The sequence below is a fragment of the Scleropages formosus genome, chromosome 10 (assembly GCF_900964775.1).
Source record: "Scleropages formosus chromosome 10, fSclFor1.1, whole genome shotgun sequence".
Lineage (NCBI taxonomy): Eukaryota > Metazoa > Chordata > Actinopteri > Osteoglossiformes > Osteoglossidae > Scleropages > Scleropages formosus.
In genome coordinates, this window is record NC_041815.1 from 4,922,433 (window position 1) to 4,939,392 (window position 16,960).

Below are 16,960 nucleotides of genomic sequence, written 5' to 3' on the forward strand. Positions count from 1 at the left end.
TGGGTTGGACTGGGTCCTGCTATTCAGTGGGTCTGGGGTTTGAGTCCTGCTTGGGGTGCCTTGTGATGGACTGGTGTCCTGTTCTGGGTGTGCCCCTTCCGGCCTTACTCCCTGTGTTGCCAGGTAGGCTCTGGTTCCCTGCGACCCCCTATGGGATGAGCGGTTCTGAAAATGTGTGTGTGTTTGTTCTGAAATTGATGTCTGCAACACGTTCCAAAAAAGTTGGGACAGTCGAGTCTTTTCCACTGTGCAACATCACCATGTCTTTTAATAACACTTATTAAGCGTTCGGGCACTGAAGACACCAGTTGGTTAAGACAGCAGTTTAGAGCTTCAGGTTTAGGTCTTAACTTTTATAGATTTGTACAGTGAATGTAAAAGTTGAGATTATAAGGCAGAGACTGCATCTTTATTCTTGGGGCCAAAGATGTGCTTTAGGATCTAAGGGCTGGAATATTTGCAGGGATTCCAGTATCACATAGTAATGGGCCACTGGCAGCATGTTTTTACTCCCTCCACACTTCAGCCTTGCGCCCTGTGATTCCAGAGCCTGTTCCTGAATAATCGGGCACAAGGGTTGGGGGGCGGGCAACACCCTGAGCAAGATGTCGGTCTATCACAGGGTAGCCACAAACACACAGTCACTCACCTATTTTTACATAACTGGGAATTTAACATCAACTCACCTGGACTTCATGAAGAAACCAGAGCACCCAGAGGAAACCTATACAGACACAGTGAGAACAAAGAAATTTCATAAAGACTGAGCAGGGTTCAAACCCACATTGTCTCATACCACCCTGGCTGTACCGTGAGGCAGTAGCGCTACTCAAAGCGCCAACATGCTGCCCTCTCTGAGCCGCAACCAAGTGGAAAAAAAGAGCCCAGAATTCACTTGTCACATCTCCTCAGAATGTTTCCTTTTTTGAGGGCAGTTGAAAAACCTGTGATTTTAACTTGCTAACCCACATGGAAAAAAGGTTTGGCTGCTGCTTAAAGCGAAATATTTAAAAAATCCACTCAGGCAGTTTTTTTCTGATGATAGTAACGAGGAAAGGTGTAGATGTTGATGTGCAACAGTGATGCTGAAAGAACCATATTTAACCTGAAGATGTGAAAAGGAAGAGTCAAGGAACCCTTACATATAGTTTATAATTCATAGCTTCATAGTTCATAGGTTGAAAATCCAATTTTATGAAATCTTAGTCACCCGTTTGTGGTTGGAGTTAGACCCTCGCTCCTTATCTTCTGCCTCGTAAATCACACACCTCCTTTTCTAGGCATCCCACACATAAGAAGGACCTGGGCTCGATTAATTCAGTTGGAACACAACAAGCTATAGGGAGCCATTGGGTGCAGCCGCGAAGCAGCCACAGCGAGTGCCGTCAGCGATTAGCATGGCACACATGGAGCTGAGGGGCCCATGGGGTTTTTGTTCTTCTCTTGCTAGTGCATTCAGTATTATTCCGCCTGACAAGAGAGCAAACACTGTGCATTCAGAGGTCAAGAAATAGGAGCCCTCCAATTCCAATCCCCCCTCTCCACAGAGCCTGTTTGTCAGACCATTTTACCCTGCAACATTTCATGATCTTATTTACTTTTACTCTGTTTTTACACTCTTACAACTTTACTTCCCAGTATAAACTTCAAAAATTTCAAGAAAATGTGCATCAGTGAAATGAAGAGAAAACGAGCATCAGGTAAATGAAACAATGAAATAAACATCATCTTCTTATCAGATTATAGATGAAGTTTTCCATGAGAAATATTTTACAGGCACGGGTAAAATGCCGGGGAGGGTTGCTGTGTGATTGAACGATTTTCATAATAATTAAATTAAATATTATTACCAGCCTTTTCATGAGAAAAGAGTCAAGGGTCTCATCAGGACTTAATCAATGTAAAGATACATGAGAGGGGTAATATTTCTCAATTTTAATGCACTCAGTGTTCCAAAACAACCTCTCCAAGCAGTATTTTTGTCTGTCCAGGTCTTTAGTTCTCTAATCATATATATTTTTTTGTGGTTCACCAAACACTGTGATTACAGAAAACCCTTTAACAAGTATGTCTTTTGCCAATGTGATCTCTAAGTGTCCACTTCACTACTGAACCATCCATGTGATGAGCATTTATTTCCTTCCTTAAGTACTAGGGCACCAGTGCCATGACCATGTATTGTCCGTTCAAAATCGAATACTTGGGCATCGGCATAATGATCATGCATGTTCATCGTTGAGTACAGGGACACCAGTTTGAAATCCTAAAATGCTTCAGAAAAGAAGACTTTAAAAACTTAAGATGTTTGATTCAGGCAGAAAAAAGTTACCTGCATGACTCAGAATGGGAAAGTGTTGGCTTATTAATCATGTGGAAAGGAAAGTACTGCAGGATGTTTCTAAACACACATTGCAGGTTGGAATATGCAAGTCAGGCTGAGTAGAAGGGGTTTCTGATATGAACTGTATTGTCATCTTTCTTTGTCTTTTTCGGTGCTCACTGGGATTATTAAAATTTTGGTGCTCTTCCCACCTTTTGGTTTTGTTTTTTCTCATGTTTTTTTCCCCCCTGGTCCCCTTGCACTTCAGAGAGCATGCTCAGGTGACCGTCAGAGCAGTCGTGCATAATTGACTAGCGAAATGACTTTCAATATTTAATCTCCGGTGACCTTTATCTGCGGATGCGGAATAAATTAGTGTGCAGCTGCTGATTCCTCACTTCATTGTCATTTTGAGTGCAACAGGGAATTCAGACTCTTGATGCTGGTGCAAGTTTCAATGGGACAGCAGATGCTTTAGCACTTAGACTGTAAATCCCAAAACGATGCTAGTGTTTTACCCTTGAGGAGGTACTTAATTGAAAATGATGCACATTCCGGTGAAAGTGAGATATCATTAGTTATTTTTACTTGCTAATCTAATAATTTCATTAATGCAATGAAACACACTTTAGTGTGCAATGTTTTTGAAGTTGTTAAAGGACAAGTGGGAATGAACATGACCTTGTTTGCTTCTCAATTTGAAGTTTATTAGCGGAAATTGGATCTTACCTCCTGCAAACAGGACAGGGCAAATCTGCAAAACTGTGCAGTACCTTAGGGGAACCATAAATAGGCGTTATTAATTTGTTATAGCTTTTTTAATTACACTGAGTAGACTATGTCTTTACAAAAACGTTCAATTTTAAACCAGCGGAACACCGTAAGTACCTTATTCATGGGTACTACAGATTCAGTAAGAGAGGGCTAACTCCAGGTTGCAAGCCCATGTCCTCAACTGCTTGGTATCTGCTGCTCTCTGTTTACTAATCTACTGTAGCAAAAGTAGCCCTAGACTGGGGGAAGAAGTTGGACCAACCATGGAAGGAGGATCCGCTTCTCCATTTGTTGGCCTGAAAGTTCTGGCAAAATGAAAGAATACATTGTTGAGCAGATTGTGCTGATTCGATTAAAGTCTGAACTTTAATCTTCACATTTAATGAATTGGCTGTGGCTCTGGGATAAGGTTTTGACCTTGGTGGGATGCACCCTCCTCATGTTCCTTCACCCCATCCCCAGGGTTTTAGGGGCCCAGATATGACAGGCATAGCTTCTGTAGTGCAAAGCAACAGGATGGGAAGGCCAGCTAATCCAGAAGTGTTCCCCGTGAGCCTCCTCCAGAGCTGACATTCTCACGGAGGAGTAATAGGATTAGGCTGGAAAGTTCGGGGTTTGAGTAGTGTGTGCCTCCGTGTTCTCAGTCACGCTGAAAACGGACTTTTATTAGAGCCCATTTTCCCGTTCAAAAAGGTCAGATTCACGAGACAGAGTGAGACAGAGACAGAGTTTTGTTGAGTCAAGAACGGAATCAAATCTTAGAAACCCTTGTCTTCAGTGGTCCATGCAACACAAACTGTTTTCATGCCCCACGATCAATATGTCGCTTTTTCTTTTTCTCTTGTATCTGCTGTCTGCTGAGGAGGGGGAGCAAACTGGATTCCTGCACAGTCATAAGTTGGGCACAAAGTATGTAAACTGGCAGACCTTCAGCTGCAGTCCCATTGCCCATCTCCCAGGTCTTGCCTGGCATGGAGGTGCCACAGCCAAAATGAAGAGACTCCCGATTATTGCTGCTCCAGTTGCCCATGGAGCGCCTTAAATGGTTTCCATAGTAACCAGGAGGAACATTCTGAAATAATGAAAAAGAATGCCGCCCTCTGAGCGTGCAGAGAGAAAACAGGTTTTGGTGGTCATTAGACAGATATGTTGACATGATGGAACAATATGTGGATATTATTGTTTTTAATATATTCCATAATATCTGAGACATATTAGTTCACGTAGTAAAAGATGAAAGGAACAGCTTTAAATCCTTGGGCACCACTTGTGTAATTTGTGCGAGAGAATGCAAAGATATTTATGGGCAATTTAAAAAATTGCCAAGAAATATCTTTGTCATACAGTTACAAATTATAAACAGAGTACTGTAAGAAAATGAGAACATGTGCGGTCGCTCAAAAGCTTTACCAGTGAGAATAATCTAGATAAAATATTTGCTTTGTGGCTATGAAGAAGAGAGGTGCCTTCAAAGCTGAGAATAGTTGTCTGCCTCTATTTTTCAGAAAGACTTCCATTCTTTCTGGCAGCCTGGTTATTTTTGAAAACTTTGACATGTCCAGTGCCTGTGGGGCTGTTCCTCAGCCACAGAGAGGTTTGGGAGAAAGAGAATCTGTCTTAAAGGAAGTGGTGACAGATTAATGGTCTCCTGTTCTCTTGTTAGCAGTCTTGGATTAAAACTCTGTAAGAACCTCCAAGCTCTAAATCTGTCTGTTAGTGTAACTGTCACTTAACTCCCATCTGGTGGCAGCTTAAGACAAGTTCTATCGTCAAAACTGTTTCTTGGGATTGTACTCGTGATTCTTCATGGCTTAAAGAAGCCATCCAGCAGTACAGCTCACTCTACCCACCGTCAGAATTTACAGCACATTCCTTCATTTTATGGTCCTGGCCTTTTTTTGTAGGACAGTGGTGACACTGAGGATGCAGGAATTGTTTTTCTGCTGGGATAATTTACTCTTCAACCAAAGGCCTGGGCCCCGAGCAGTCGTATGAATGACCGGCTGAGTGAACATAAGTCAACTTAGCCCCTCGGCCCCCAGACCCAAGAGTTGGGGATAGCCTAATAAGGGCATTTGGCTCTCCATGTTCCAGAACAGTGGCAAGGAAATAGTGTTCACGTTGGTTGATCCCAGACTTTTGCCCGACTCCCTTTAGAGGGCTTTCCGTAACCGAAGCTCCTGCCTGTATGAATGCAAACCTAAATTTTAGCACAAGGGTTTTAACGTCTTACCCTGTGTATTATTGTATAGATAGACCTTTAATGCTGTGGACACAGTACCGTTTACATTTTTTCCTCTCCTGAGAAGAAATACTTCAAAATGCTGGAACATCAGCAAACAAAAAAAAAAAAAATGTTTCATCTGTGAGTCAAATGCAATGTTTTCCAAGTTGTAACATCAAGATTATCCCATTTAAAAATTACTTGGCAGATGTAATCTAATTTAGTTTCGTGTCCCATTGGCACCATTCTTGGATGAGCACTGTTTGATTCCATCAAAAGAAAATTCGGAAGTTGTACGTACACCAACTTTTTTTTTCAAAGCAGCAGTTAGAGAGCTGCCTGCCAGTGGATTAGCAAACAGTGTTAAATCAGATATCTTAGTTTATCGTGCAGGCATGGGTGGAAATGTCAAGGGCCTGAAAGATTATGAAGCTCCTATAACATAAATTAATTCAATTGAAAACAGCATAAGGACTATTGGATCGAGAGAGCTTAGTAAAATAATAATGTAAAGTGACATGAACTAAGTGTAAAATATTTCTCGATTATTACTTAAATGATCAGAAATGTACAGATATTGAAATAAAGCACTTCAAAGCTGAGTAGGCGGGGTATTTCAAGTGGTATGGTATATCTGATCTGATGTTCTGCAGGGAGACTTTAGTCTTTGTTGAAGTGGGCACCCGTTGTACTTAGAAAAGCGTGCAGTTTCTGTTCTAATAGAAATATAGTTGAAAGTCACGCCTTATTGTTTTCGAGAGCAAGATCACTCTCTTATTCTATCATCGTATTTTAACACATCTGTTCCAAAACTTACTGTATACTAATCACACCCACATTGTCTGAAACCGCTTGTCCCATGCGGGGTCGCGGGGAGCCAGAGCCTAACCTGGCAACACAGGGCGTAAGGTTGGAGGGGGAGGGGACACACCCAGGACAGGACGCCAGTCCATCGCAAGGCACCCCAAGCGGGACTCAAACCCCAGACCCACCAGAGAGCAGGACCTGCTCAAATTCATTGTGCTACTGTGCCCCCTCCTAATCACACCCTCTAAATCTTAATCTTTTAATGTTATTTTAACCATTACAGACTGAGCGCTTTACCTACAGTACATCAAGTCTTATAAAATAAACTTGGCTGAGATGATCTCGTGTAATCAGTTACAGATGGTATTCCTGCTGGCTGAAAAAATGTTCATTTTATGGCCTTAATGCATGTACAAATAAATCTTTATAAAACAAGTGTGTATAATGCAGTGGAATTTTGCATAAAATACGTAAAAGAAGGCTTGGGTTGAATGATTTGTGTGACATGTCTTGTTTGCTTAGCTCTAATTTTTGTGTAGTCTTAAACTCTACCAAGAGGATGTGAATAAAAATGGGAAGAATTTTGCTGAGACTGAATCCTGCTCAGGGGGTGCGGTGGTGCAGTGGGTTGGACCGCAGTCCTGCTCTCTGGTGAGTCTGGGGTTCGAGTCCCGCTTGGGGTGCCTTGTGATGGACTGGTGTCCCGTCCTGGGTGTGTCCCCTTCCCCCTCCGGCCTTACACCCTGTGTTGCTGGGTAGGCTCCGGTTCCCCGTGACCCCGTACGGGACAAGCGGTTCTGAAAATGTGTGTGTGTGTGAATCCTGCTCCACTTCACGGAGCACATGTTCACAGCGGTTGGTTAAGGTAGCCACTCATTGTTCCGCACAGGTCTGTGGGGGGGTACCATTCCCATTTCAGGTCCAAATCATGGTATTGGTCCCACCACAGTTATCCAGTCCATATTGTTCCTCTTTCAGTGTGAGAACCATTTAAACTCAGGAGGAATAAAAATGGACTAACACTTCCTCCAGGGTGCTCTGAGCTTCCAGCCTCTTTTCACTCTGGGGTAACATGCCTGCAATGCACTTAGTTCCCTATAAGAGTGAGTCTGATCAAACATGATGCTGAGAGAAATGAGGGAGAAAAACCCAGCCATATCATCCACCTAAGGAAGCCTGGGATTTTGTGTTTCATTGGCCTTCTTGCTGCACATAATTACATTTAATCTTTGATTTGCATATTCTCAAATGGGTTCTAATCCCTCTCAAGGACTCGTTCATAAATACTAAAAATCAGATTCGAGCTGGGATTGCTGTTAAGTGACCAAATTTGAATGGACCATTTAACTGTACAAATGTTTTAATATAAATAAGCAGAGTTCCCCAGTTCCAAATATTTATACTTAAATATATAGAGCACACAGTGATGTTTTTATCTATACATGGTCTTGAAGTGTTCTAACTGGGTTTATGATTGAAGGGATGTCATTTGCATTTGCAATAAATACAGTTTAACAGGGGAAGTGTTTTTACGGGGCTGACATCCGTGCCATCATCTTAACATAAATGTTAAGATCTGCCGTTATGAAGTTTACTGTTGCTTGTGCTTGACACAGGTTCCGCACAGCCAGGAAAGTAAAAAATGTATACATTTGCTTCTCTCTGTTAGTAAGTCAGTTTTCAAAGAGGGACGTAAATCATATGAAACAGAGGGATGGTTGATGGCACCTTGAGTTCACCATCCCCACCATTTTGTGCTCATCCCAGAGGTCAAGCAAAACTCGTAGGAAGTGTCTTCCGTTCCACATGGCATTGGTTATAAGAGAAAACACCAAGTTTTTTTTTTTTTTTACCTTGAAGGATCTCTAGTTCTTGTATACAACAAGGCAGTAACAGAAAAATCAAGGAAATTGGATTAGTGTCTACTTTATTGGGAGGCCTGGGTTCGAACCTCTCCTCTGTAATACCCACTTACAAGGTGCTTCATCTGAACTGCTATAGTAGAAAGTACTCTGCTATAGAAATAGGTAGACAATTGCTAATAGCTTTGTACAAAAGCCTAAAATTGTAAGTCATTTGGGAGAAAAGGTTCAGCTAAATTAATACTAATGCATATGATAAAAATACAGTTTTTCTGCATTATTCTTAATCACACCTAAACTCTGTGAAATGTAGCAGGTAGTATAGTGATTCGAACTGTTACCTTTGTCACCAAAGGTTACAAGTTCGAGTCTCACCTCTAGCTGTGTTACCCTTGAGTCTTACCCTGAAATTGCTCTAGTAAAACTACACAGCTGTATGAACAGGTGAATAATTGTAAGTTGCTTCGGAGAAAAGTGTCAGCTAAATGAAATAGTGAAAATGCAATAATAAAGTAGATTTTTTTGGGATGGGGGTTCAATAGAATTCTTGTAGCCTAGCTGTTAAACCAGAGCTACTGTCACGTCCACGCCCACAACACAAGCAACAACACCTGACTCCGGACTAGCTCATGAGTAATCGCTCACCCTATAAAGACCCTCTTCAGCTCCCGTACCGTTGCAGAATCTCATTTGGGACAACCGCCCTTCCTTGTGTTACTACACTCTTGCTCTGTCCACAATCTCTGTTTTTTTTTTTTTTTTTTGACTCCTTGCTTCGTTCTCCGACCATGTCCATGGATCCTCGTTCCTGTCCTGTTCGCCGATCGACCGACCATTCGCCTGTCCCTGGTTTTGAGACCTTGCCTCTTCCCTCAACTTCTAACGAACAACGCTGCACTTGGCTTCAGCCGTCCCGGCTCCCTGTGTTTTGCGTGAGAACTGCACACCACTGTGAAATATTGAAATGTACCAGTAAAGAGCCTTCTCAATAATTACTTAGTATTTCTTATTGTATATCAGAATTTCTCTTTCTTCATTTTTGGGGTCTCGGTGTTTGGAACTTTCAAAGTCACCCCATTTATTAGCTTTACTGTGTTCATATAAAATACAATCCTCGTACTATATGAGATTATTGTTTCAAGGTCCTTCGAGAAAAATATGAAAACTTTTTGTGCAAATAAAACAACATAGAATATTGTCCCTGCCAATGTAGCATTGCTGTGTTCTATCTGTAGAGTTCCTGATTTATGTGGCTCCTGTAATAATTTATTATTTTTCCACGCACAGGTGTACCATCTGTTAAATCCCCCTGATTTGCTGATAAGTTCTCCTGGAGTCATTCCAGACAGATAAAACCTCTGTAAACAGGTGCACCGGAGACACAGTTGATACTTGAGGGAAACACCGTGCCTTATATATGCTTTGGTGAATGTGTGGCTCTGTTTCATACATAAAAGGAAATGATGGAAGGTGCACGGTCTGCGGAGGGGGCCACAGAAGATCGGCTGACCGTAACAGTAAAATGATGGGGCAAGTCTCTGTAGTGGTGCCAAGAAGTACTATCCAAACCTTCTTGCTGGCTTTTGGTTTTATATTGTGACAATGGAGGGGTGCCATGGTGCAGTGGGTTTGACCGGGTCTTGCTCTCTGGTGGGTCTGGGGTTTGAGTCCCACTTGGGGTGCCTTGCGATGGACTGGCGTCCCGTCCTGGGTGTGTCCCCTCCTCTTCCAGCCTTACGCCCTGTGTTGCCGGGTTAGGCTCCCCGCGACCCCGTATGGGACAAGTGGTTTCAGATGATGTGTAACAATGCAAGTTGTGGGTTGTTTCCTTGCAGTTCCTTGTGTACTTTTAGCAGTGCAGTGCTCCTCAGTACCCCAAGTGCAAGAAGCAAAGTGTGTATTTTCTTCTGAGATGTGCATCTCCTTGGAGAAAAGCATCTGCTAAATGAATAAATGTAAACGTGAATGTGCATGTCAGAGGCAGGGGGTTGACGTAATTCACTTCACGATAGCACCCAGTCTGGGGTTCTCCACCTGATCCACTCACTCATGGGTTCTCTACTTACATGTATTCATTCAGCAGATGCTATTCTGCAAAACGATGTACATCTCAGAAAACAAGACAAAAGTGCGTTACACCAACAGATGGAGAGATCTAGATACAGAGCAGCCAGGTACATTTTCTTCAAGGGATGGCAGCAGCCAAGAGATACAGTATCAGTTCAACACCTTCTGCCAAAATATTATAAAGAGAAAGGATATACTGTACCTATTAAAGGAACATAACATTTCAGTGGAGAACATGTTATATTTATTTATTTATTCAGTAGATATTTTTCTCCAAAGCAACTTCCAGTGAACTCTATGTAGTGCTACCAGCCCACACACCTTACTCACCAAGGTGACTTACACTGCTAGATACATTACTTACAAAGGGTCAATCATCCATACATCAGTGGAACACACTGTCTCTGTCACTCACACACTATGGGGGAATCTGAACTGCATGCCTCTGGACTGTGGGAGGAAACTCATGGGGAGAAGATGCACACTCCACACAGACTGAGTGGGGATCGAACCCACGTTCTCTCGCACCACCTAGGCGCTGTGAGACAACAGTGCTACTCGCTGCCTTCATACAATTTACAGATTCAACAGATCTGTTGCTCTTTGGAATTCATGTTGTGAAGGTGCAAACACAAGGAGGTATGGAGACCTGAAATAGAAAGCATTCTAGTCTATAGCTACTGATATGTTGTGAGTGACAGAGAGAGTGTGTTCCACTGATGTATGGATGATTGACCCTTTGTAAGTAGTGTATCTAGCAGTGTAAGTCACCTTGGTGAATAAGGTGTGTGGGTTGGTAGCACTACATAGAGTTCACTGGAAGTTGCAACATCAATCCAAAACTGGAGGTCATATGTCCAGAATTTAAGCATGGTTCTAAGAGTCTGGGGGATTTTAGTGTAAAATTACCACCAAGTTGAGGTGCAATAGCTCTAGCAGGTGCAGAACTGAGAGATGTGTGTCTGTAGGTGTGCGTGTGTGGTCTAAAACTAACAGGCAGTGGAATCCCCCCAGGACCACAGAGCTTCTGCACTGAGTGGAATCTTCAAAGGGGGTCAAAAAATATTGCAAATGTCATTGAAATAAGAAATAATAAAGTTTTCTTCCCTCCTCATTCATTAGAAAGCGGCAATTAGATCTCATAATTTGAACTTTTTGCAGCATCAGTGCTTTTGTTAGAAATCAGTGCTGTCAGCTACCTCATCAGGCAGGAGGTCACACAGAGAGAAAGCGCACTGGCTCTCGAGTGAATGATTGGGAAGCATCGTGAAGACGAATAATGCGGAACGCTCCCATACGATGGTAACACACTGTAAACCATAAGATTAAATGCGGTATGTGCACGCTGCTAAATAAAGTCCTTGCCTTAGCTCAGACTTTTTCATTATTTTAAATCATCATGCTTTAAACAAACTCACGGATTCCATCTCCTCCGTTCAATAGCGGCCCATGGAGAGAGGTGCCCACAGGAGCCCATGCTGTGTAATAGAGGCTGATTACAGAGCCATTTGCCTAAATCCTGCTTGCATTGTTTTTCTGTGCAGGTGGAAATGAACTGAAAGACCAGCTGTTCCGTCTCAACTGGGCCTGGATCTCCCTCGAGAAACAGTACTACGTGGTGGATGAGGAGGCCAAGTTCCTGGAGGTGGTGCTGAAACGCAGGGGCTTCCAGGGGGAGACCGCTTTCGTGAGTGAGTGGACCTGCTGCTCGCTTTCCTTTCCATTTCTGTTTTCGGTCAGTTTCTTCAGTCTGTCATCGCAGATTCTTTGGTTGTAATGAGGAGGTCAACATGTGGGTCAGGAAAAGGTTAACTCAGATTTTAAGTCTATCAGATGACCTATGATTTCGCCTTATATTTTTGTGGTTGGTCAGTCTTGAATGTGGTCAAAGTGCTTTGAAAATTGGCTTCTGAAAGATTGGCACTCAACCCCCAAATCAAATTAAATCCAAAGGATCTGTTCATTCTGAACTGTGCCACCTCTAACAGAGCCCTTTTGCCTCTGAGAGACATTTTCCTTGTAATAAGACATTCCTGTTCTCTTGAAATTTTGGTGGGGTACAGCTTTTGCTAACTGCAGCTTACATTTGACTGACTCCAAACTCAGTCATTTGTGTTACGAAATACATGATAGATGAATGAATGAATGAATGAATGAAATGAATGAATGATATCCTGCGATGGACTGGAATCCTTTCAACACCCAAAGTTTCCGAGATAGGCTCCAATTCATTGTGACCCTGCTTAGGAAAAGCGGTTTTTGAAATTGGATGGTTGGATGGATGGATGGATGGAATCCTGGAGGGAAACTGCACAAGGCTGCAGCAGCGTACAAACAAAAACAAGATGATGTGCGGAACTAGTGACAGAGACGGAAACTGGGTGAAGACTGAACACAATAAAATCCCATCTGAAGGAAATAAAAAAGAAGCATATTTAGACAAAAAATATATGTTATATGGACAAAAACAGCCCTACAAACATGCAGGGTTCACACCCAACAAAGACTGGTGTGAATTCATGTCTTATATACTAACTTCCATCAAAATGCAGAAAACCTGTGCCTTTATAACTGGATCTGTGAATATTCAGAACTTTTGGGGTAGATAAGAGAAACACACTGTAAGGACAGGGAAGCTTTGTTCTGTGGTCAAGCCAGTCCTCATGACATTATCTCCTTGCCAATCCTCATCACATTCTCACACTAATGATGGGGCCCTTAAGCAGAGTGCTGAAGATGGAAGAGAAAGAAAGGGAAGACTGCACAAGTCCACCCCCCAGCTGCCATTCCCCCACTCACCTGCACAGCTTGGCATTGTTTGCTGGAGCAGCAAGACAGAAGTGTTGAAAGCAGCGAGCCAGTGTCTTGTCCCCAGGCCCAACCGTGCAGTGATCCGAAGCCTCCTCCAAGTGCCGCACTATGGCACATCTGCATTGGGGGTCCTTTCATCACACCACCCATCCAGGACTACAGTAGGCTGCTAGACCTCACTGCCAGGCTGTCGAAACAGCGCAGCTGGATGCCTCCAGCACGGCAGTTCAAAAACTTCTCCGCAGATTTTTCTAGATCATGCGTGTATCTCAATATTTCAGGATGATTCTGACATTACTTACGCATCGTTTCTTCGAAAACTTACAGTGCCTTGCGAAATTATTCAAACCCAAGATAGGCTCCAATTCATGTCTCTGGTTTGCAAATGATACAGCCGCATTTAGATTTAATGCAAAGTTGCATCAAGAAACAGTAATTATAAAGGAAAAAGGTATTTTTTTTAGTAACAATAACAGCTTTAACTGTATTACAGTGGGTAGGGAGCCTTGAACATTCAGCATTGCTGGAACAATAAAGCCTCTATTCCAGTTGCACCCCTTAGTACATCCCCACCACTTGACCATCTACATTTATTCACTTAGCAGACACTTTTGTCCAAAGCAACTTAAAACAGATACTATGTAGTGTTACTAGCCCACACACCTTATTCACAAAGGTAAGTACATTGCTAGGTACACTACCTACAAGGGGTCACTCATCCATGCATCAGTGAAACATTCTCACTCTGTGACACTCATACACTATGGGGGAACCTGAACAGCATGTCTTTGGACTGTAGGAGGAAACCCACGCAGACACAGGGAGAACATGCAAACTCCACAGAGACTGAGCAGGAATTGAACCCACATTCTCTCACACCACCAAGGCGCTGAGAGACAGCAGTGCTACTCGCTGTGCGACCGTGCCACCCTAGCTGATGCTTTTCTCCAAAGAGACTTACAATGTTAAGGTACTTGCAATTATTTACCCATTTATAGAGGTGATTAATGTTACTGGAGCAATTTAGGGTAAGTACCTTACTCAAGAGTAGTACAGCTAAAGGTGGGGCTCAAATTAGCAACCTTCAGGTCTAAAGCCAGCTGCTCTAACCACTACACTACCAACTGTCTCACTAAACACTGTGTGCTCTTGGATGCCAAAATTTCACAAGCACCTCATTAGTCTTTCTGATGTTGAGCGCAACTGGTTGCTTATGCCCCATTCAACAAAGTCCTTCACCCAGACACAACCAACTGATGTATCACCATAGTACTTACATTTACATTGATTTATTTAGCAGATGAGAGGGTGCGGTGGCGCAGTGGGTTGGACCACAGTCCTGCTCTCCAGTGGGTCTGGGGTTCGAATCCCGCTTGGGGTGCCTTGCGGCGGACTGGCGTCCCGTCCTGGGTGTGTCCCCTCCCCCTCCGGCCTTACGCCCTGTGTTGCCGGGTAGGCTCCGGTTCCCCGTGACCCCGTATGGGACAAGCGGTTCTGAAAATGTGTGTGTGTGTGTGTATTTAGCAGATGCTTTTCTCTAATGCGACTTCCAATGAACTCTATGTAGTGTTATCAGCCCACACACCTTATTGACCAGGGTGACTTACACTGCTAGATACACCATTTACACTGATCCATACATCACTTATCCATACGTCACTTATCCATACATCAGTACTTAGTACTTAGTGCTCAGTGTTGTATCCAAAGGAGTAATACTTGACCACTACTTGGACAGTTGTACAGTTTTCAAAGAATGCCATGTCTTGCTGAATATCCTACAATGGTTTAGTTTTTGGCAGGTTGAACCAAGTGCCCTTGTAGTATTTCACTAATTATTGTATAATTTCTGATAAGATTATCACTCCCAGCTGATGAGAGGCATCCCATCTTCATAATGCTGCCACCATCATACTTCATCGTAGGGATGGTGTTACTTCTGTGCATCACAAGGAAAGTGCTTTGTGTTATAGCCAAAAAAGCTGAACCTTTTTTCCACATCTTAGTAGGACCATGTTGGTACTTTCTACCAAAATCCACGCAGAGTTCTTCAGGGTTAGGGCTTCGTTCTTGCCACTGTCCCACACAGGCCAGCATTATGCGGAACTCTTCATATACAGTAAATGCCATTGAACCTTTACTGTTGTTGGATGGTGAGATTTAAAGGATCATCTTTTCTGGGCACTGCCTTGGTGACTTGATGCACCTTCCATTTCCTTCCATTGATTAATGACCCAGCAGTGCTCACTGGGATATCCAAACCCTTAGGTATTGTTTTATACCCATTTCCTTCTCCGTGCATTGGTAAAACTTTTGTCTAATTTCCTTAGGATGATCTTTGGTCCTCCATTCTATGCATTTACATTCACTGCCTGATGAAAAATCCTCATGGGGCTTAGATCCAACAAATGGAGGCAACTTCTTCAGTGGTGCACCGGCAGAGGTCAATGGTATAACAAATAGATACACTTTGAGCCACCAGAGCACAGGGAATGAATACTTATGCATCAGCATATTTCATTGTTAGCCTTTATTTACAAGCTCGGCAGTGAAAAAAATAATTTTGCCTTTAAAGTGTTTCTGTTTCAGGACTGGACTTTAAAAGAAAAATTCTACTTGGGCAAAGGATTGATTGTGTTGTTTTTAATCCAGCAACATTTTATCACGTTTTCAGGGTCTGAATACATTTTGCACTGTAAATATTGATCCCATCGACAAAAAACGTTCTGTGCATCAATTTTTCCATCTGGACTCTTGGTGTCTAAAGATTCATCATGAATAGACTGAAACATGAAGCTGTCTTTCTGGAGGGGAAGTTGCAGACAATGAGTGCCATTTTTCCGCAGCAGCTCATCTGTGCAATAATCCAGGCAGGAGGTGTGGAGGGAAGGGCCAGAGTGGTCGCAGCTCTGCTGTTTTATTAATTGGAGGCAACCCGCTGGGCATCAAGCAGTTATCAAACGGAGCGGCCGATGTCCATGTGCCACGTGGCAGCTGGCATGGCCGCCATGGCAGAAGGACCCCGACAGTGGTGGCGATCAAACGGCCTCTTGCTGGGTCCAGCATCGCAACCCTGGGATTGAAACAAGGAGGTCAATCAGCAGGGTTACGAATACTGATTGCTGACAGGAGAGCTCTGTGTGTTTATGAAGCATCTTTGGAACTCCATGACTTTGCACTGTAAGACATAATTGAATTATGAAGGCTTGCATATAGGGTACTAACATCTTACGAGAAACTGTGCTTTGCAGAGGAATTTCAACTCTCTAGATGTACATTTGAATGAAGCTAGTGGTGCTGGATCCTGGAGAGCAATAACATATTGTGTATGTCCGTGAATGTTGGTCAGGATTAGTATTTTTCTGACAAATTTTTTAACTGTTCCTAACTTGGTGCTTCCAATAGGTATTGGCACCAGAGATGGCACAGCCGAGAAGGACAAAGACTTCCAGGGGAAGTCACAGAAGCAGGTCCAATTTAATCCAGGCCAGAGCACCGCCACCTGGAGGGTCCGCATCCTGCCCGACAACATGTTTGAGCAGTCGGAGACCTTCCGCATTGTTCTCTCTGAACCTGTCATGGCAGTGTTGGAGTTCCCTGACGTAGCCACTGTGGAAATCCTCGACCCAGCTGATGGTTGTCATTCTTCTACCACCTAATAATCAGTCTTGATGGTTTTACGGCTTCGAACCTGTCCCTGTGCTTTAATGTGGCTTACAAAGCATACAGCAACTTGGTCATTGCATGAAATTACTGCTGGGTAGAAAATTCAGGATTTGAATTTAACCTTTTTGTAGCACTGGCACATGGCATAAATGACTTGGAGGAAGAAATGCATTTTTTTTCACGAGTTGGACAATAAGCTTTCTAAACTCCACTTTCATGAATCAGTCATCAATGAATCAATATTGATATTATTGATTATTGATTGATTGATTGATTTATATTATTATTGAAGCTACACAGTAATAGCTCTTTCTGACTGTGTGCCATCATAGCAAAGGTGAATAAATGTGTATCTGTATGGGCAGCACATTACATAAATAGAATATTTATTCATTTAGTACTTTTCTCAAAAGCAACATACAGTGATAT

At 42.9% G+C, this 16,960-nt stretch overlaps 1 protein-coding gene across 1 annotated transcript in view; it reads left to right on the forward strand.

The window, feature by feature from the left end:
- The window catches only part of LOC108941254 (FRAS1-related extracellular matrix protein 2-like), a 57,914-nt gene that overhangs the window by 18,748 nt on the left and 22,206 nt on the right, over nucleotides 1–16,960 (forward strand). The window contains exons 3-4 of the mRNA XM_018763961.2: nucleotides 11,599–11,745; nucleotides 16,271–16,501. Coding sequence (XP_018619477.2) covers nucleotides 11,599–11,745; nucleotides 16,271–16,501 — 378 coding nt within the window. The remainder of the gene's footprint in view (nucleotides 1–11,598; nucleotides 11,746–16,270; nucleotides 16,502–16,960) is intronic.